The sequence below is a fragment of the Gymnodraco acuticeps genome, unplaced genomic scaffold, assembly GCF_902827175.1.
Source record: "Gymnodraco acuticeps unplaced genomic scaffold, fGymAcu1.1, whole genome shotgun sequence".
Lineage (NCBI taxonomy): Eukaryota > Metazoa > Chordata > Actinopteri > Perciformes > Bathydraconidae > Gymnodraco > Gymnodraco acuticeps.
This window is the reverse complement of record NW_022992039.1, coordinates 94128-116099: the sequence shown is the minus strand read 5'-3', so window position 1 is coordinate 116099 and position 21972 is coordinate 94128. Positions and strand designations below refer to the sequence as shown.

The 21972-nt window shown below is 40.6% G+C and overlaps 1 protein-coding gene across 1 annotated transcript in view; it reads right to left on the bottom strand.

Moving 5' to 3' along the window:
• Positions 1–120: 120 nt before the first annotated feature.
• Positions 121–21972, bottom strand: part of LOC117536732 (MAM domain-containing glycosylphosphatidylinositol anchor protein 2-like) — a gene marked incomplete at its 5' end in the record, with an annotated part of 75137 nt that continues 53285 nt past the window's right edge. Inside the window, 4 exon segments of the mRNA XM_034201724.1 lie at positions 121–3896; positions 4085–4184; positions 4836–4966; positions 13620–13787. Coding sequence (XP_034057615.1) covers positions 3808–3896; positions 4085–4184; positions 4836–4966; positions 13620–13787 — 488 coding nt within the window.

The window sequence follows — 21972 nt, the reverse complement described above, 5'->3', positions numbered from 1 at the left end:
CTATGAGCCCAACAAGGCACAAATGTCAACAGGTGTATGTCCCCACAAGGTGATGAATACAAACACATAGATTGACATACAATACAGCATAAAGACGCCAAGAAAGAAAACCGTAAGAAATTACATTTGGAGTGTATTTTTATTATTAATAATAATCATAATAATAATAACCAGAATGCAGTGTAACCTTCAGTCATTCTAACTGATCTGAGAATATATTGCAGAGAATAATCACAGTTATAAAAATATCTTTCTTCACACGTCCACACGTGTTGGTGGCTTTTTTAAAGTTGTTATTGTATTGCACCTCACACCATCCCCCCCAAAATGCAAATATAACATATAACCCCAGGGTAATAAATGAGGAAGAGTTTCTCCACTGCAGCATAGTCTTTGACGAGGCAAGACAACTATTATCATATGGACGGAACATTTAACGGTTTTGTAACACAGGTCTCAATTTATGCTTTACTTGAGAGCCTGAGTGACTCAACTGATTTCAAAGATCGATATGGGAAAATTCTTACAGCAAAAATTGATGCAAAAAGTGTGTTTTATAGAACAGGACTTCTGGGAAATGTGGTCTCTAAATAGGAGACAGTAAATGTCACTGCCAATGTGCTATAATATACTTTTCTAGCATTGTATTTAAGTATCTGATTTCTCAATGGGATCCATAACAAACACAAAAGTCTACCGAAACAATGATCAGTTGTTGGCTGCCATCTTTGTTTGGACCCCGTTATTTAAAGAAATAAACCCATTTGTGCTAAAATCAGATGCGACTAATCATCTCCAGGGATGCCACATAAACAGAGTTAATGTGATAATGATGCAGAGGAGGATAAACTGACACCCAGAGGAGCTATAATACAAATCAGATTATTAGCTGCAGTGGAAAAACAAATAGAGAAGAAAAGTGTCGCCACAGGGATGAAAGAAAAATCAGCATAACATTAAAAAGAAATGATGTTTATCCGAGAGTATGAGTTATCTAATAAATCCTCTGTTAAACGCATCAAAGTCTAATGTGAGGGTAACAGTGGCTGAGATGTAAGTGATGAATCAGCATTATTCTTAAGTACAAACATTACAAACTGGGGTTTTTTCTTAAGAAAGTCAATTTTAAAGACACAGCGAATCCTAAACACTTTGTGAAATCCACTGTGAGTTAATCAAATTGACTGATATTCAATTATATCAAATAACAGACCCACATTTTCTGTTTCATTCAGAATTTTGTTGCATAAATGAACCAAATGATGCTGAAAAACATGTCTTTAAATGTCTTTTCAAGTTAAAATTATTTTCTAACATATGTTGTGAAACCACTTTAATCAAAATGGCAGTTGTGTGGTTTTTTCAGTAAGTACATAAGCCCCTTTCTGCCACAAAAAATATAACAAATAATGATAAAATGTTAGGAATGGTAAAAGACTGTTAATAAAATATGAGCTATTGAGTCATAAAGATGAATTTATAAGTTCAGCAAAAGTTACAATACATGTCATCAGAACCTTTAACTCCATTACGAAGGGAAAGTAAATCAACTGTAATCATTTCTAGTCAGTCCTTTGAGAATTAAGCCTAAATTATTACAAAAAAACTAAAAGCTAGGCAAGAGTTTGCAATTTTTCGGTCTTTTAGATTTGGGATTATTTACAATGAATCTTTATAATTCTCAGCCTCCAAACTTTTTATACCTGTTTGTCTTTTTTGGCAGAAATGAGCTTCTTAATAATACCTAAGATGCAGATCTGATGATTTCCATAAAGGTGTGTTTTGATGCGTAAACTGTTTAACTAACAAACATTTATGTATTTTTGTGCTTTTTTCGATGAATTCTCACGATGGATTTTGGTTTGTAGTAGAAATGTTTTATCAGCAAAACGTTGATTAAATCTCAAACCATTAACTAACAAAACAAAAAATACTGCACCTGGGTTTTCAATCTTCCAAATTTTCCTTCAGTCTTTCCACAAAAAAATAAACTTCAATTTAAGATCCCACCCTTGTTGAAACAAAACAAAAATGAAGTACATAAAACGTGTAAAGATTCCCCCTGTCTTCATAATATTATAGGAACAATATAAGATTTGATTTTACAATACATGTTTCATTCTCCTTCTTCCAAAAACTCCGGCTCCAGTTTTTGTAGATTAATATAAGTGATGATTTCAGGTAGAGTCAAAGTCTCCGCCTCTTTCTGAAATCTGTTATTTTGAAATACTAAAATAGTTCAGAGAGAAATCCCATTGGCTTCAGGCTTGAAATCGTCCGAGCAGGTTGTCTTGTATTTTGAAATATCCAGTCACAGATCCTCAGATTATGATTGCAGGGTTGTTCTTTAAATCGTTAAATAAATCAAAGGAGCTTCATGTCCGTATTAGTCTATTTGCGTCCCTTTGTGTCTTTGTTGCTGCCTCTTCTATACGCCATCGAAAATGGCTTCTGTTTTCCCAGAATCCTCGTCGTCATAAACATTTTCATCTCAATAAAAGAAAAAAAAATCTGTAAGAAACTAATTCTCTGCATAATTAGACCAAGAAATATGAATTGGTTGTTTTCTTCTTCTTGGCCATTAAGACATAACGATGTCCGACGGTCTCTTGTTTTTTCGGTTATATTTTTTCTGCGTTCTTTTACTCTGCGAGTCTGAAGGCACTTGATGTCGTGGCAGAGAGGGAACTCCTCCTCAGACAGACAGACGTCAAAATAACATCTTCAAGTTCTTTTGTTTTTTAAAATACTGTCGTAACCTCCCACTGAAAAAAAGTCAACTTCCCCCGCAAAAACAGAGAGATGCAGTTCGTCCGTCCAGCTTGTGTTACAGTACTGTTGATCTGTAGAAGGGTAAGGAGTAAGGAGGGGGGAGGCATGAGTGGGGTGGTATGATGGTGGGTGTTTAGGAAGGTTGACATTCAAGCTGTTATTTCCTCTTTTTTCCGACTGAAGCGCCTGTTTTTCTGTGCTTTGTGACGCTGAGCTGAAACCAAAGGTCATCAATTATCACAGGAGAAACCGGATCAAGGTGAAATACCAAATAAGTGATTTTCAGAAGTTGCTTTGAAAACAATGTTCTTAAAATGCTGTTGGAGGATTGGCAGCTATTCTACTTTTTTACAAACTATTTCTTATTGTTTTAACACTCAGTCAGGGGGGAATGCACAAATAACACAGTAGTTTTGAGGTATAACTCTGCAACTCATCAGGACCTGTAGCTTTCATTTTTCTTTATCTCTGCCATTTTTTCTGCCTACTGTCTTGGAACAAAGGCAACATGTATACTCTTCCACATGAATAATTGCACTAAGCTGCAAAACGTCATGGGTGTGTTTGCGCTGTAATATCAGTAGCTCTCTCTGAGGGAACACAGGGATTTTAGCCTTTGAAGACCATTTAAATGCACAGAAACCTATATAACAAACTACAGGAAAGGGAAAACTCCCAAAAGTATAAAAGGAACTCTTTCAAAAAGCACAAGTTTTTGAATTATATTGAAAGTTAAAAGTTTGATATTTTAGTAAGTTAACTTATTCTCTGGCTGTCTGAGTTAAGTGTCTAGAGTCAGGATGTTGTTAGCTTAGCATAAAGAGTGAAAGCATTTAGGAGCAGCTAACCTGACGTGTCTCCATGTGACCTCCTGACCTTTTGTGCCAGCTCTCTCTGAAGCTCTGACCTTATCTTTGGTAGTTGGGGGGGGGGGGGGGGGGGGGGGGGGGGGGGGTGTTTTAATGATGGGGGATGATGGGATTGAAGGGAGGGTAAGAAGAGTCAAATGATGTGGCGTCCTGTAGAGAGGGGGGGTCACCTCTGCCGGCCAATCAGAGCCAGACTCAGAGTGATGCACAGCTGCCATATATGGGGTGATGAGGGAGGGGCAAGCGACCTTAGATCTGTGTGGGAAGAGAGAGAAATACGTTTAAAAACAAGAGCATTGATTCACGTTTTTCTGGAAATTCAGTTGAAATTGTGGGCAGACCTGAAGCTGGGGTTCCCAACCTGATGTTTGGGGGCAAATTGCATGTTTTCCTACTTTAAAATATCACTTTTTTTAGATTCTATTTTACTTGATGTTACTCACTGTTTGGGGGAGGGTCTTTACATTCGCCCTCCTCGATGGTTACATCATCGATGGCGATATCTCCCTCGATGCCTGCGCCTCGGACTCCCTCCATCACCATCTAACGCACAGGAAGACAGGAAACTGAGCATTACTGAAACCTTTTACTTCAGTAACAGTAATAATACCACACTGTGAAGGTACTCTGGAACAGCACAAAGTTCTGCATTGAAAATATTCTTTAAGTATGTTAGCGTAATCAAGAAAATGAATAACATTCTCCTTTATATTTACATTTTTCTATCATTAGATTATTATGAGTCATGATTGAGGTAAAAGCAGGATTTTACGTTTGTAGCTGTGTGAAAAAGAGCCCTTATAGTTATTTTCATTATGGATTAAACTGTTGATTAGTTCCTCCATTAATCGATTGTTTTGTTTTTTTTAAAGGAAAAATTGTGAGATTACGCAGAGCCCAACAAGTCACCTTTTACAATGTTTACATTTTAATGTAACTAAAGCTGTACAAGTATATAGTAGCAGAAACAGTACCTCAAAATTGTACTTAAGTATGGTATTTTAGTAAATATACTCACATTTTGCACTTTTTAAATCACACAACTGATTGAGAATTGGGAAGATTATTGACAGATTTATCAAAAATGAAAATAATGGTAAATAATAACAGTTTTTTTTACTGAGTGTTGATGTTTGGATCCATACAGGTGTCCTCTGGGTGCTGAAATAAAGCGGGGGTGGGGGGGGTTTGTACCTGGAAAGGTGCAGTTGGGTGGATGTTGACCTTGGCTCGTCGCCAGCGGTCTCCTTGGTTACCCGTCAGACTCCAGACGGATGTGTCCGTCACCGTCTGAGTCTTCTGGCGCAGAAAGACGTTCAGAGCTCCTGCAGACACGAACACACAGGGTCCGGTCTTTATTGTTGTTATAAACTAATAAGTCTTCACTGAAGGTCACAAGATTTACCAAAGATTAACCACAATGCATCACTTTAAAGAGAATCAGGAGTTTTGCTTCAAAGTTCTCACAATCTGCTTAGACAACAAGCATGGCTTTATTTATTATATATATAGACATTTTTATTGATTGGGATAAACCCCTTGAGATGCACCATCTCGTTTTCAAGGGGTCCCGACAATAGCAACAACTTACAGACATACATAAACAAAAATACAAAATGCAAAACACGACACACAAGACAAACCACATACAGTCTGTTAAGTGAAATTCAAGCAATGCATACAATCATTACAATTTGAGACAGTCGAGCAAATCAGTTTCATCAATATCAGTTAATAACAAGTGCAGACCGGTTGAAAGTGAGATGATAATGCATGTTTAAATAAACCCAATGATGACAGAGATCTAATAGCAGCAGGTAAAGTATTCCAGTCAGTTGGGGCTTTGAACACGAACGCTCTTCTGCCAATACATTTTTGCAGAGGGGACAGAGAAATAAATCTGAACAGAATGTCTAACTTGATGATTTGGTGAGTAGGGTACAAAATACTGCTTTAAATAAGGGGGATAGTTAAGATACATGCATTTAAATATCAGCTGAAGCCAATGCGTGTGTCTTCTTACATTTAAAGAAGGCCATTTAAGTTGGTTATACATTGTGCAGTGATGTGTATGAAAAGGACAACCAAGAACAAATCTGCATAGTCTGTTGTAGGCTATGTTGAGTGGAGCAAGATCTGATTTATGTGCATTTTGGTAGACAACATCACAATAGTCCATAATCGGAAGAATAAGTTGAGAAGCAATTCTCTTTCGGACACTGAGCGTAAAACAATTGCGAGAGCGGTGTAAAACACTGATTCCGTAATTGACTTTTTGTATTACATGCTTTATATGTAGTTTAAATGAAAGTTCAGAGTCTAGCCATACACCAAGATATTTTATTCATTTTTCATTCTTTTAAACAACAAGACACACCATCCCTTACAAAACGTACGACAACAAAACATTACAATAAAACAAATAAAAGACAATACCAAAATTAAATTGAAATATAAAATATATAATAAAAATAAGAGACATTAATGAAATGAAATAAAAAAATAAAATGAAATAAAAATAAAATTGGGCAGTAGCAACATTATCCTAAAAAGTGTACATAGTCACAGCAGTTTAAGAAGTACTTTACTTTTCCATTCAACCAGATCGCTCTCATGTTTGACACATTAACATCACCTAACAGTTGAGTAAACGGGCCCCAAACCCTATCATAGGTTTCCTTTTTCCTTTCAGAATATACGTTATCTTTTCCATAGAACAGCAATTACTCATTTCCCTCAGCCATTGGCCCACATGTGGCCTCTGAGTGTTCTTCCATGACAAGGCAATCGAGCGTTTTACTTGGAGTAAACACATGTTTATGAGATTATTTGTATTCTTTGTTATGACTGGGGTGGAGGGGTAAAGTCCCAAAATAAACCATTTAGGATCAAGTGGTATCTTAACATCTAGCATTTTGTGAATTATTTGTGAGATCTCGCACCAGAAAGTTGCAATCTCTTTGCACTCCCACATGCAGTGAAAAAGTGTCCCTTTAGACTGTTCACACTTAGTACATATATCTGGAATGTTATTATTAAACTGATGTAATCTCACAGGTGTTATGTACGTGCGCATCAACCAGTTGTGTTGTAGCAATCTTAATCTGGTATTCGCAGTTTGCCTATGTGCCTCAGTACATATCACACCCCAGTCATCCAAGGAAATATCCTCCTGTGTATATCTCCCTTCCAGGCGTTAAGCCGGTCGGTAGAGGATTCAGTGGAGTTAAAAACCAACAACATAGAGCACTGAAATAAGCCTTTTCCCATGACAATTATCAGAGATCAATCGTTCCAGTTCAGAAAGTGGTGGGGGAGTTGATAACTGTTTGCGGGATGCAGTTATAAAGCTTCGTACCTGTAAGTATTTATAAAAACTGCTATTTGAAAGGCCAAATTTAGTACGCAACTGTTCAAATGACATCAACGTTTCATCTTGAAACATATCTCCTATTTTTGTTAGACCTTTCGTTGCCCAATGATGGAAACCTTGGTCCATTCTTCCCGGTTTAAATTGTTCATTTCCCCAGATTGGGCTAAAACGGGACATTGATGATTTCCCCCCTAGCACATCTTGAATTTTATACCAAACATTGATCATATTCAATACAAATGGGTTAGATGTTTGTTCCCTGAGCTTTTTAACATTGGCAGAATACATGTATGAGTTAAGTGGCAATTTAGGGGTAAGTGAAAAGGCTTCAATGTCTACCCACGCTGGGACTGGGTCGGGGGAGAAGTAATACATTATGCTGCGTAATTGGGCGGCCAAGTGACCTTTAACAGCCGAAAAGAATCCGCCCCTTCCTTCAGACATGCACAGGCGGGAAGTTTGAGTCCTCCTCTGTCGTAAGTATAATAACGTCAAACGTAGCCTGTGTCGTCTATTATTCCAAATGAAATTCGAACATGTTTTGCAAGGGTAAAGGTATGTTTTGAAACAGGTACAATAGTTTTGGAAGGATATTCATTTTCAGTATATTTATTCGCCCTATTAAAGAAATTGGCATATTAGACCATCTTTCCAGTGATTTATAAATTGATTCAAGAGCACGATCATAATTGGTTTTTACAATTGTTCCCACATCAGGCACTATATGTATACCTAGGTAGGTATAAGAGTCTGTTAGGAGTCCATAGGATTGCATCTTTCTTCTCCATTCAATAACATTATGGAGGATTTTGCATTATTCACCTTATAACCTGCAAATAATCCAAACGTCTTAATTACATTTAGTAAAGCTGGAAATGTATTAGCTAAATCCGTGAGGAACAAAATGACGTCGTCCGCAAAAAGAGCTATGCGATGTTCTAGCTGTCCCAACCTGACACCTGAAATATTCTTGTGTGTCCTGACTGCTATGGCGAAGGGTTCTATGGCGAGTGTAAATAGGAGGGGTGACAAAGGGCACCCCTGTCTGACCCCCCTATTAATATTAAATGGTTGAGAAATAACATTGTTAGTCAGAATTTCAGCTGTGGGTTGAGAGTACAATAACCTTACCCAATTACAGAAAGCAGTCCCAAATCCAAAACGGTCTAGTGTTGCAAATAGAAAAGGCCATTCTATTCTATCAAACGCCTTTTTCGGCATCGACTGATAGCAGAGCAGTGTCTGGCGCGTCTTTCCTCTCGTGAAGTATATTTAACACTGTCCGTACGTTATGAAAGCCTTCTCTCCCTTTAACAAATCCGTTTTGATCCATATCTATAATGACAGGGAGAACAGACTCCAATCTACGTGCTAATACTTTGCAGAGAATTTTAATGTCCGAATTTAGAAGTGAGATTGGACGGAAAGATTGGCATTTATGGGCTGGTTTGTTTGGTTTTCAAATTAAAATGATCATGGCACCTCTCAATGAGGGAGGAAGTGACCCGTTTTTATAGGATTCCTGAAGCATTTCTATAATTGGAGTTAAAAGTGTCCTCTTGAATTTCTTATAAATATCGATTGGTAATCCATCAGGACCAGCTGCTTTGCCAGCATCCATGGCATCAATTGCTTCTATAATTTCCTCCGTTGACAAATCAGAGTCCAGGTTGATTTTTTCTTCATTTGAGACACTTGGGAATTTTCAATTATCCAAAAATGAAGTTTGAGCCTCCGAATTAGGCGGATATTCTGAGGAATATAACGTTTCATAGAATTGTCTAAAGGTTACATTTATTTCTTCAGGATCCACAGTCACATCTCCCTTAGAATTTTCGATTGCATTGATAGCTCTTTCTGATTGTAGCTGTTTAATTCTCCAGGCCAGAAGTCTACCTGGTTTTTCTCCCTGATCATAACAATTATGTTTAAGCTTCAACAAGCTATTTGCAGCCCTCTCAGCAGATATTTTATTGTATTCAGCCTTAAGAAGTAATAGTTCCTGATGTGGGTTTTCTGAGCTATCCATAAACTTGTCTTTCTCTAGCACTTTAATTTTATAATCCAGCTCTTCCAGTTTTTGACGGATGCGTTTTAATTTAGGAGACGTAAATCTTATAATCTGTCCTCTCAAGAAGGCTTTAAAAGCTTCCCATCTGATACAAGCCGAGGTCTGACTTGTGTTCATTTAAAAAAACATATCTATTTGTTTCCCAATAAAGTCTATAAAAGCCGGGTCCTGTAGCCAGTTTATATGAAAACGCCATCTCGGAGGGCTATTAACCAGTTTAGAATCTTCATATGTAAAAGATATCGGGGCATGATCAGATAACACTATGGCATCATAGTTGCAGTCTTTAATTTGATATCTTATCTGTGTTGATATTAGAAAGTAATCTATCCGTGAATAGGTTTTATGTGTGCTAGAGTGACAAGAATATTCTATATTGTTTGGGTTCAGTTCCCGCCAGATTTCTGATAAGTTCAAATCCTTCATAAAATTTAATATAGATTTTCTAGCTCTAATATGGGACGTGTCCGATCCAGTAGATTTGTCTATTTGTGGGTTCAGGGCCACATTAAAATCGCCTCCTACAATGAAATTACCTGGGAGCGTTGATAAGGTTAAGAATAAATTATCCAAAAATGCGGGGTCATCTTCGTTGGGGCCGTAAACATTCACTAAATTAAGTTTCTCGTACAGTAATATGCCCTGAAGTATAATGTACCTGCCCTTGGGCTCAATTATTGAATTTACTACTTGAAATGGGATTGACTTGTGAATTAGGGTTAAAACTCCTCTGGCATGTGAACTATAGGAGGCTGAAAACACTTGGCCTTGTCATCTTTTTTTGACTTTAGACAAATCACACTGCATCATATGAGATTCCTGCAGGAAAACTATGTGTGAGTGTTTTTGTTTCAGTCTACTAAGTACCTGCTTCACTTTAGTTAATTTACCCAAGCCCCTGCAATTCCAAGATGTACTCTAACCTTAACCTTCATAGATTTAGACATACCTCGATCGAACATATATTGTGTTATATAGGTTGTTCAGTGACTGTACTGGTGAGTGGATAAACGATGCTGCCCTAACAAAATACGTGTAAAAAGACATATATTCCAACACATAAGTACACATAAAACCCCAACCCTCTAACATACATTTCCCCCTGAGATCTACAGAAAAATCTCCCCTCCCTCTTACCACCTCCGACATGACCAACCTACCACCAGACCTGCACACGGTGTAGTGGGCTGTCCTTTGTCCCCTCTTTCACCCTCCCCCTGCAACGTGTTACAGATTAACACTTTCAGAACCCACACAAATACAGCCCCCCTCCCATCTCTTTCCCAAACACCAAAAGTGCCATTTGTTCACGATAACAGCAACATTACCCGATTCCTAACTTTTGCAAGCACAAATATTGTAAACTTTTAACATTAAGGTTAACAGTGAATAGCTTGAATTCAAATCAGAATTATATTCCAACCAATGGAAGCGTTGTATAATTTACCAATAAAAACACCCCCCTTGACTCCCAAAGCAAAGAAAGAGACACATTGAAAACATGGAGAGCTTGCCTGTGTTGCCTTGTACACTGGCAATCGTAAAAACGTAAATTATTATTGGGGCACCCGCTCCAAAACTCACATATATATAAGCGGTGTTCATGTGGTTAATTTCAAACTCGGTTTAGACAAAACAGCCAAAACAATTATTTATCAGGAAAGAATATAGGTAAGGTACAGTAGGGGCAAGCCGCCCCGTCACCTCCCACCTGTGTATGTCTCATTGCCGGCTGTCCGCCTGTAATCGCCCGGCCGCTTCCGAGTCATTAGTCAAACGCTTCTCCTTTTAACATATTTTGGTTTACGTCCGTAAATCATGTTTAGTTAGTGTTCACGCCGTCTTATTTCTTCTGTATGTCCTTGATGAAGTTCTCCGTGTCCGAGGGGTTGTCAAAAAAGTAAGATCGGCCGTGTGTGACCCTCAGTCGCGCCGGGAAAACTATTCCATATTGGACGTCCATCTCCCGCAGCCTCCGTTTAACTCCATCGAATCTCCTCCGTTGTTTATGCAGCTCTGCAGAGACGTCCGGGAACAGCATCACTTGGCGATCTTTGTAGAATATTTTACCCATTTGTCTTGCAGCATTCTGAACGAAGACTTTATCCTTGTAATTAAGGAACTTGATGATCAGTGGTCTAGGCGGGCCATTAGCAAGTTTAGGGCCCGAGAGCCGATGGTGGGTTCCGAGTAATTAGAATAGGATTTTAGTAGGAATTGCAACCGTGCTGGGGAGTGTCAGCCTCTCAGCTCAGCGCCATAACCCTTCACACCAAGATATTTAAAGCTATCAACTTTATGCAGAGAAGTGCCATCCTTACATGTTATTACTACATTAGGTTTGGATTTGAGCTTCTGCTTGGTACCAAAGACCATGGTATAAGATTTTGTTTTGTTAATTGTGTGATAGCCAGTCCTGTAAGATATTAAAATCCGATTGAAGAGAGATCTGAATTTGTGAAAAATCTGATTTGGGTGTATATGACATGACATATGGCTGTGCATTGATGACGTATGTCTTTAGGGCGACCTGGAAGTAAGCATCTTAAAGGTGGAGTAGGTACGTTTCCGAAACCGGCTCGAGATACACTTTTTGTTATATTCCATGGAATGCTCTTAACATCCCGATAGCAATGAATATTTCATTTCATTTCATTTTTATTTGTCCCGCTCACGGTACGCAAAACCAAATGTACAATAATTGCCACAAAACATGACTCTACCATTGAGCGAAAAGGAGCAGGGAGAAGAATAAAATCTTATGTGACCTGCCCCTTTCTAAAAAAACCAAATAAATACAAATAGATGGTCTGCCCTTCATAATAATAATTTTTTTTTTTTCACAGCCAAACATAACAGTATCTTAGGATGCTAAGAGAAACACACAAAAAAAAAACTTATTTCCCACTTGATGGTCAACGGAAAGAAACAAAACACCAAAACATCACATGTATAAGGAAAAGAAAAGTGCAACACCCTCATCTGAGTCCTACTGGAGAAGAAGGTGGAAAGCGACACATGATGATAATAACAATAACAACAATAACAATGGCAATGGCACCCGCAAATACAGAGGAGACATCACATCAAAGACATCAAAAACATGAAGGACCAGAGTACATAGACTTATTCACATTCTGCTTCATATAGTCCCATCTTTCTTCATTTATACAACTTCTTTAACTGAAAAATACAAATACAATTCTTTAGATCCTTGTGTTGAGAATTCCACAATTGTACACCAACTACCGAAATACACATTTGTTTAAGAGTAGTCTTAAGTATCTTAAGTGCTTTGACAACAAATCCATAAAAAAATGTCATCTGTGGAAGCCGTAAAACGTACAACCAATCCGGTCTGTCAGCCTTCCATCTCGTGCACGCACAAATGTATCTCGTGCCGTCATTGGGCGTGCCGTCATTGGGCGTGCATTGCGCGTTCATGTGTGTTGGAGGAGGTGCTCTGTAAGGAAGTCTGAAGGAAGGGGCGGATTCTTTTCGGCTGTTTACTTTCAAATTTTAGTGCACTCGAGCCGGTTTCTGAAACGTACCTACCCCACCTTTAAGGGTTCCCTCGACAAATAGCCAATGGGAATTTCCATTGGATTTCGGAATATTGCAGAAAAGAACATCTGAAAAAAACGTTTATGTTACTTACACGTTTTGTTGAGCAGGATAATCCCCACATATTAATGCCACGAAGCACCAGAAGCTAAAAGCTAATAGACAAACTTCAGCACAGTCACATGACTTCACGTCACCACCGCTAAGCTAAAGGCGTGATGAAATGTAGTCGTCTCATTTAGTCACTTGTTAGCAGCTGCTGTTTTTAAATTCACCAGTGGGGTATTGACTGAAATATTTAGTTTTTTAGAATAAAATGTGTAAGGGAAACTTCTGTGTAGCAATGCAGTGGGAGTCACCGACTCAGGAAGGAGACACGGTGGAGCAGGAGCTTTGATGTCAAACACTGATGGTTTATTTGGAGTTTCGGCCGGAGAATTCACATCACAAGTCCAAGAGCCAGAGGTTCTGACTTCACGGTAGAGTTGCCACGTCAATTCTAGCGCGCCTCTCTCTTGTTAGCCCATTTAACTGGTTTCACAGAGAGTCATCAACATGTTTTGATAAGACAGCTTTAGACAGTTTGGGCACACTGAGTTACTTGCGTCCGTAATTTATGGCCTCGAATATGTCATACCTTGGAGTCCACAAACAACAAAGAAGGAAGTGTCCCAGTGCACCCACAACAACAGACCATCTGTGACCTAGTGTTGACCGGTCACAGAATGGGAACAACAACATATGGCTGAAGCAGCCTATGTCCTTAAAGGAGATAAACAGACGTCAGGGTTGGTCCTGTACGTCATATCTAGGAGTCTAGGACAATTATTTCCCTAACAAAATGTAAATATATTTTCCGCTTTTGTTAACCACAGACCTTATTTCTGGCTTCTCACCGAAGACATGGTCACATAACCGCTGTATTATGTATTATACCGCGTACCTGAGACAGACCGTGCTGCAGACTTACCGATGTGTTTCCCGTACATGTGGTAGTAGAAGGAGAAGCAGTAGGTGGGGTTGGTGGTGACCGGGGAGGAGGAGGAGGTTTTGGAGTTCATGTTGAAGGTGGGAGACAGCAGCCGGGCCGCGTCCCCCTCCAGCCTCGGCCTCGACGTCTCGATGTACATGTAGAAACCTGTGGGAGAGAAACACTTATTATATATACAGTTTATTGGCGTCTGATCTGGTATGAATGCAGCCTTAGCAAGCTTAGCAACAGCTAACACAATAGCGTCCTAAAACCCGGAAGTAAACTCCTTCCGGTTCCTTCGACAAAAACCAATGCAATTTCTCCATAGGATTTTGGAAGATAGCTCGAAATAAGGTCTGTGGTTGAGACACATTTAAGAGACAGATCACGTTTTATTCAGCCGGATAATCTCCACATGTCTACCCTACTTTTATCATTTTCGAATCATAAATCTATCGATCATAAATCTATCGATAAGATGGTTGTATACCACCGGAAGGGGTAAAATGCTAACTTACTTCCGGGTTTTAGGACGCGTCACTGTGGCACTCTGTTAGCCAGCTAGCTCCTGTTAGCTTGAGCAACAACATGAGTAAGATTCATCCTGAACATGAATGTTTTACCACATTTCGTGACAATCCCTTATTATTCCAGAGATATTTCAGTCTTATGTTTATCAGTTACACACAGGAACGAATCCTATTAAAGTGTTGAGGGGAAAAAAACACATTAAAGGATAAACTGGTTACAAAGTTATGAAATCAGTTTTTTTTTAAAATTATTTTCTTCAATACTTTTTGCCACATCTCATGACCTTCATTCGCAGGTGGAGTTTGCTCAAATAAATATGCATGATTAAGGACATTACAATAATAATCCAACAGAGCCCAGTATGATTCATCCCCTTGGAAACCTGAATAAATACCAAATGTATTGACAATCGATTTCATTTTCCAGAGATCAGTTCTGACCCACATTGAGGGATTAACCAACATTACATTGAGACACATGTTGACATATTTCGTTATGTCATGTTCTATTGAACAATCTATTATTTTGACTTGTCTTAGTATTGTCGTAAAAACAGAATAGACAATGAAAGAAAATGTAAAATAACTAGTGCAGAGTCCATTAGGCTGATTGCTTGTCCTTTGATATTCTGCTTGCAGGTTTTTTGAGAAATGTAAAATAAACAAAACATGCTCAAATTCAGCTGGAATGTTCCTCTCCATTTAATTTGAGCTGCAGAGAAAAGGACCTGTAACCCTGCCTTGCCTCCATTGACCTGCACAGATTAACGCAGGAAGCATGCAACAGTGAGAACTAATGCAACAGTGAGAACTAATGCAACAGTGAGAACTAATGCAACAGTGAGAACTAATGCAACAGTGAGAACTAATGCAACAGTAAGAACTAATATAATATATATATATATATAATATAATGCAACCGTCCTGAAAAGAGCTGCAGCAACAGCAGTGAAAACAAATCCACCTCTGGCTCATCTACAACAAAAACAATCCTCACAAATTAAATTGTACACGAGTATAGAAAACACTCCGTCTCGCATGTTTCCTGTTTGACAGCGGATTTAAAGCGCTTTACCCCGAGGCTCTCTTTAATGAGATTCTGCTGCAGAAGAAAAAGAAGAAGAAGAACGGCCTGATTTTCCAGCAGGAAATGAAGAGGAGGAGACAAACAACAAACAGCGGCCGTCACACATCAGCTGTGTGAGGAGTTATTTTAACCTTTGTTTGCTCGGGGATTAAACTCTGCACGCATATTTTATATTCCTCCCTGTTGTACAGCTAATCCCGATCATACTGTGAGCTGCTGCACTATTTTAATAAGCAGTGTATTTACAGTAATACACACTAAAATGTGTTGTAAGCAGATATAAAGACACTTATTTTGATATTAGTTACACACAGGAACAAATCCTATGAGGTGAAAACACATTTATTAAAGGTTTTTAATCTGGTTTTTAAAGAGGCCCTGTTATTCTTCGTTTTCTGTAGTGTGTTCTGTAGGTTTTAATGCATGTAAATGGTCTGCAGAGGCTAAAATCCCTGTGTTCCTCCAGAGGCTGAGGTGCTGTTTACATGAGAACGCAAACGGTTGTATCCCCTACTTTTCTCTTTCATATAGCCCGTTCGTTCACACGAGGCCGTAACAGAAACGGACCCCGCAAACGAGGTCCCAAGGTGGATAGATCTGCAAACGGAACGCTCTGGCTGGTGTCTACGCCCTATACGATCATTTCCTGATAACGATGAAGCCATAGCCCCGCCTCTCCCCACCTCTGCTGCTCACTGCTGCAGCATGGTCAGTAGCTACTGTCAGACGCTACTGACCATGCTACAGATGTTAGTGCAACATCTACAGCTCCTCTACCACAACCATCAGCAACAAGTGGGCATGGAGAATTACATGACCTACATGTTGCTAAATCCACCACGGGGCGTAAACAGAAGGGCAACCATGGCAACCATGCTCGGGGGTCTTCTTCGCTGCTTTTGTGGCGAAAGTACAGCGCCACTTACAGGCCGGGCATAAGTACTACAGCGTCTCCAGCGCTCCCGAGCGGTCTCGTGTGAACGGAATACTTTTTTGATATCGTATTCGGTTCGATTGCCTTTCGTGTGCGTGTAAATGGGGTCTAAAACGTCTCCATTGTACTCCTTTGTTTACTTCTGGAACATAGTGACATCACTGTGCAACACTCGCACTTCTATTGGCTAGCGCTCCAACACATGTGATAGGGTAAGGGGCGGGACATCTCTAAGCAGGTTGACCAATCACAACAGAGCCGGCCAGGTAACCAATCAGAGCAGACTGGGCTCTGGTTTCAGACAGAGGGTGAAAAGAGGTGCTGCAGCACAGGCAGTATGAGAGAAATAAAGAGCTTTTAGAACATTAAAGCATGGAGACATGATAAATATATATATTTTTAAAGACCTGAGTTTAATAGCAACCCATTTCTGCCAGGAAATTATTATTTAATATATTTTAAGTGAAGGAGTTCAAGTGTCTCTGGGTCTTGTTCTCGAGTGAGGGAATAATGGAGCGTGAGATGGGCCGGAGAATCGGAGCAGCGGGAGCGGTACTGCAGTCGCTTTACCGCACCGTTGTGATGAAAAGGGAGCTGAGCCAGAAGGCAAAGCTCTCTGTCTACCGGGCCATTTTCGTTCCTACCCTCACCTATGGTCATGAAGGATGGGTCATGACCGAAAGAACGAGATCGCGGATACAAGCGGCCGAGATGGGTTTTCTCCGCAGGGTGGCTGGTGTCTCCCTTAGGGATAAGGTGAGAAGTTCAGTCATCAGGGAGGGACTCGGAGTTGAACCGCTCCTCCTTCGCGTCGAAAGGAGCCAGTTGAGGTGGTTCGGGCACCTAGTAAGGATGCCACCTGGGCGCCTCCCTAGGGAGGTGTTCCAGGCACGTCCAGCTGGGAAGAAACCGAGGGGTAGACCTAGGACCAGGTGGAGGGATTATATCTCTTCGCTGGCCTGGGAGCGCCTTGGGATCCCCCAGTCAGAGCTGGTTGATGAGGGGAAACGTTTGGGGCTCTCTGCTGGAACTGCTACCTCCGAGACCCGACCACGGATAAGCGGGAGAAGATGGATGGATATTTTTCAAATTCAAATTTACGAGAGATTCTTATTTTAGAATATGTCAAAAATAACTAGGTCGTTTATTTTGAAAGGACTAAAAAATAGTAAAGATTTGTATATATATTATTTAATTGGGACTGACAGGATGAGTGGTTTTATTTGTATCATTCCTAACATGCATCTATGATTTTCTTTTGCTCGTGTTAGCAGGAGTTTGTTTTTTCCCCCCTGATGTGAAAATAAATGGTTTTGCTGTCAGAATGTGTGAAATCACGTCAGTAAGAAATGAACGGCCTTGTTTAGATGGATCGGTTCTTTTCATATCACAAAGGAGAAAAAAAACTGTTGTGATGAGTTTATTTTAGTTTTCACTCCGGATATAAAAGTCAGAACAGAAGTTGACAGTTTAAAGGATGATGTGATTTCTTCATGTTAAGATTCAAACTGTCACGATCTGTCTTTCTGGTGTTTTGTCTTGTCTAGATCTGTTTTTGGTTTTCTGTCTGCGTTGTGTTTTGTCTTGTTTGGATCTGTCTGTGGTTCCCTGTCGTTAGTTTCCCTGGTGTGTCTGATTACCCGATTGTGTTCACCTGTGGCCCCTGTGTTTTCTCCTCCCTCCTCACCTGTGTCTTGTTTGTGTGATTAGTCTTGTGTGTATTTAAGTTCTGGTTTTTCTGTCTGTCTTTGTCGGTTCGTCTTTTGTTGTTGACTGTGTTCACCGGTGAGTGTTCTGTCTGTCCAAGTTCTATTTCGTTATCCTTGAAATAAAGGTATATCAGTTTAATCTGCTCCACTTCGAGCGATAGAATTATTAACAAAGCACTTATATACTAATAAAGGACTGGCTTTTCTAAAGCCAGTTGAGTAGCACTTGAAATGTTTTGGCTCTATGAAACCTGATGTACTTATATGATTCTGTTTTCTTCAAGTTGTATTTTGTTGGACGAACGTACTTATTGTAAGTCGCTTTGGATAAAAGCGTCAGCTAAATGCAATGTCATGTAATGTAATGTAATTTGGGTCCTGCTTCCTTCGCTCTACCGTGACAAAAACAGTGAATGTATCTGCTAACAAATATTGTGTGTGTATCAAAGACGGATATATCTTCTTCCTCTGTGCCAAATGGCAAAGTGGAATATACTGTTTACAGGACTGGGAATAAAGGTAAAATATTAGTAAACATAGTACGTTTTTCTGGTTATAATCTTGAGAACACATTGCATTTTAAGGCATAGCACATACATACTGACTACTGACTGACTACATACTGGCAACAAATACTGACTAGAGCAACAAATGAGGATTAATCTGCTGCTGAAAATAGTCCTTAACAAATGCATTATTTCCTTCTGTTTGTTTGATAAAAATATCTGTTATAGGGAAATTGCTGAGTCTTTGGAAAAATACTATACTATATTTACTTTATAGATGTTTTTACACCTTCAGTAGGATCCAATGGGGTTTCCCTGTTTCTGTCTGACTACCTCAGGGCCGGGTCTGATGGCCACGTGTTGACAGCCAATCACATTTGATTATTTAGCCTCTTCCTGCCTGGAGGAGCTGCAGCAGGTTGTGACTCACTTTGCTGTTTCACACACTGCTGCAGCTGCACTGTGACACTTCCACACATGTAAGGGAGTGCATGGTTTATGTTCCCTGATGCACTGTTTCCCCTCTCCCTCTAGGTACTAATCAGGTGTGCAGATCCCTACAGGTGTAAGGGCGCGTGTGCTCGCTAGAGAGAGCATTAAAAGGCATTCAGCTCTTTAGTATAATGTTAACTCTAGAGCAGGGGTTCTCAAAGTGCGGCCCGCGGGCCAATGGCGGCCCTCGGAAATGTTTCTGGCGGCCCGCGATAGTTAATGTGACACGCTGAAATGCATGCGTTATATTTTAATCCTCCATGGTTGTATCTAGTAAGAATTAGAATGGAATTTAAGAATGGTAAAACTGCACCCCCTGGGTTGTCATTCCTAAATTATGAATGACAGCTTGTGGAAAGTTTGCTAGACTACTGGTTGCATGGCAACTAGGCATCTCGCGAGTTGCGGTAATTGGTTAGTACAATAAAGAAAGGATTTGTTTTGGAATTATTTTGTGTTCCGTTTTTTCTTGGGCGGCCCTCAATCCAATATTGGGTACCTAAATTGGCCCTCACTCATCAAAACTTTGAGAACCCCTGCTCTAGAGAAACATCAAGACAAATTAGACCTAACCAGAGCAGCTTCTTGCATTGCATTTCTTTCCTGGGATAATTGTTTTGTATTTTTAAATTACATTGGATTTATTTATTATTAATTCATTATTCAGTTGCAATAAAGAAGACGTATTATGCACATTTTCAGGTTTATAATTGTCTCCACTGGGACATGTCTCCATGCTTTAATGATCAAAAAGCTCTTTATTTTTCTCATACTGCCTGTGCTGCAGCACCTCTTTTCACCCTCTGTCTGAAACCAGAGCCCAGTCTGCTCTGATTGGTTAGCTGGCCGGCTCTGTTGTGATTGGTCAACAGCTTAGAGATGTCCAATCACGTACAATGTGTTGGAGCGCGAGTCAATAGAAGCACGAGCGTTACATAGGGATGTTGTTATGTTACAAAAGTGAATCCAATTTGTTTGTTTTTTTGTTTAAATTGGACACTCCTCATTTTTGTTAATGCTGGTGATTTACCTAAATTATTATCAGCCCTTTTCCTAACGAGGTTTAAGCATCACTGCAGCCCCTGTACTTCTTTTTAAAAGCTGTAACTAAGAATAAAAGTTGCCCTGATTGATATGTTTCCTCCTTTGTTGATTTTAAAAGGCTCCAGAGAGACGCCCTCACTCTTTTCTTTCCTTCACCAAGAACTTGACGTTGAGTCTAACATTTTGTCAGCTAAAATAATTCCAGCTGTCAATTTGAAGCATGTGAAGCTTGTGATAATATTCGGAGGTGACAGCAGACTGATCCGTCCCAAGTGTTTAAAAGTAAGAAGTGCATTAACAAACAAAAGCACTAAACTCTGAACTGTCACTGTTTTAAGCAGATCTCTTTTTTTTGGGGACAGATTCTTAAGTTATCTTCATCGAAGTGAAGACGTATTGGACAGTTTGACGGGTCGTCATATTACGCCTACTTACAGTTACAGTGCCAGTGTTGACACTACAGACATAATTCAGTCAGGCTTTTTCCTCGCTGACAGACAGTTTGTGACACGCTGCTGCTTCCTGATAACGCTCCTCCGTCTGTATGGGAGGGGAAATGCCAAACTCCATTGGGAGAAGTGACAATTTAATGAGCGTTCAAGTGATTCCAGTGATCCCTCTGACAGTCAGACTGTAGGTGTGATCCCTCTGACAGTCAGACTGTAGGTGTGATCCCTCTAACAGTCAGACTGTAGGTGTGATCCCTCTGACAGTCAGACTGTAGGTGTGATCCCTCTGACAGTCAGACTGTAGGTGTGATCCCTCTGACAGTCAGACTGTAGGTGTGATCCCTCTGACAGTCAGACTGTAGGTGTGATCCCTCTGACGGTCAGACTGTAGGTGTGATCCCTCTAACAGTCAGACTGTAGGTGGGATCCCTCTAACGGTCAGACTGTAGGTGGGATCCCTCTGACGGTCAGACTGTAGGTGTGATCCCTCTGACAGTCAGACTGTAGGTGTGATCCCTCTAACGGTCAGACTGTAGGTGTGATCCCTCTAACGGTCAGACTGTAGGTGGGATCCCTCTGACGGTCAGACTGTAGGTGGGATCCCTCTAATGGTCAGACTGTAGGTGGGATCCCTCTGACGGTCAGACTGTAGGTGGGATCCCTCTAACGGTCAGACTGTAGGTGGGATCCATCTGACGGTCAGACTGTAGGTGGGATCCATCTGACGGTCAGACTGTAGGTGGGATCCCTCTGACGGTCAGACTGTAGGTGGGATCCCTCTGACAGTCAGACTGTAGGTGTGATCCCTCTAACAGTCAGACTGTAGGTGTGATCCCTCTAACGGTCAGACTGTAGGTGGGATCCCTCTGACGGTCAGACTGTAGGTGTGATCCCTCTGACGGTCAGACTATAGGTGTGATCCCTCTGACAGTCAGACTGTAGGTGTGATCCCTCTAACGGTCAGACTGTAGGTGTGATCCCTCTGACAGTCAGACTGTAGGTGGGATCCCTCTGAGGGTCAGACTGTAGGTGTGATCCCTCTGACGGTCAGACTGTAGGTGTGATCCCTCTGACGGTCAGACTGTAGGTGTGATCCCTCTGACGGTCAGACTGTAGGTGTGATCCCTCTGACGGTCAGACTGTAGGTGGGATCCCTCTGACGGTCAGACTGTAGGTGTGATCCCTCTGACAGTCAGACTGTAGGTGGGATCCCTCTGAGGGTCAGACTGTAGGTGTGATCCCTCTGACGGTCAGACTGTAGGTGTGATCCCATCCCTCTGACGGTCAGACTGTAGGTGTGATCCCTCTGACGGTCAGACTGTAGGTGTGATCCCTCTGACGGTCAGACTGTAGGTGTGATCCCTCTGACGGTCAGACTGTAGGTGGGATCCCTCTGACGGTCAGACTGTAGGTGTGATCCCTCTGACGGTCAGACTGTAGGTGGGATCCCTCTGACAGTCAGACTGTAGGTGTGATCCCTCTGACGGTCAGACTGTAGGTGTGATCCCTCTAACGGTCAGACTGTAGGTGGGATCCCTCTGACGGTCAGACTGTAGGTGGGATCCCTCTGACGGTCAGACTGTAGGTGTGATCCCTCTG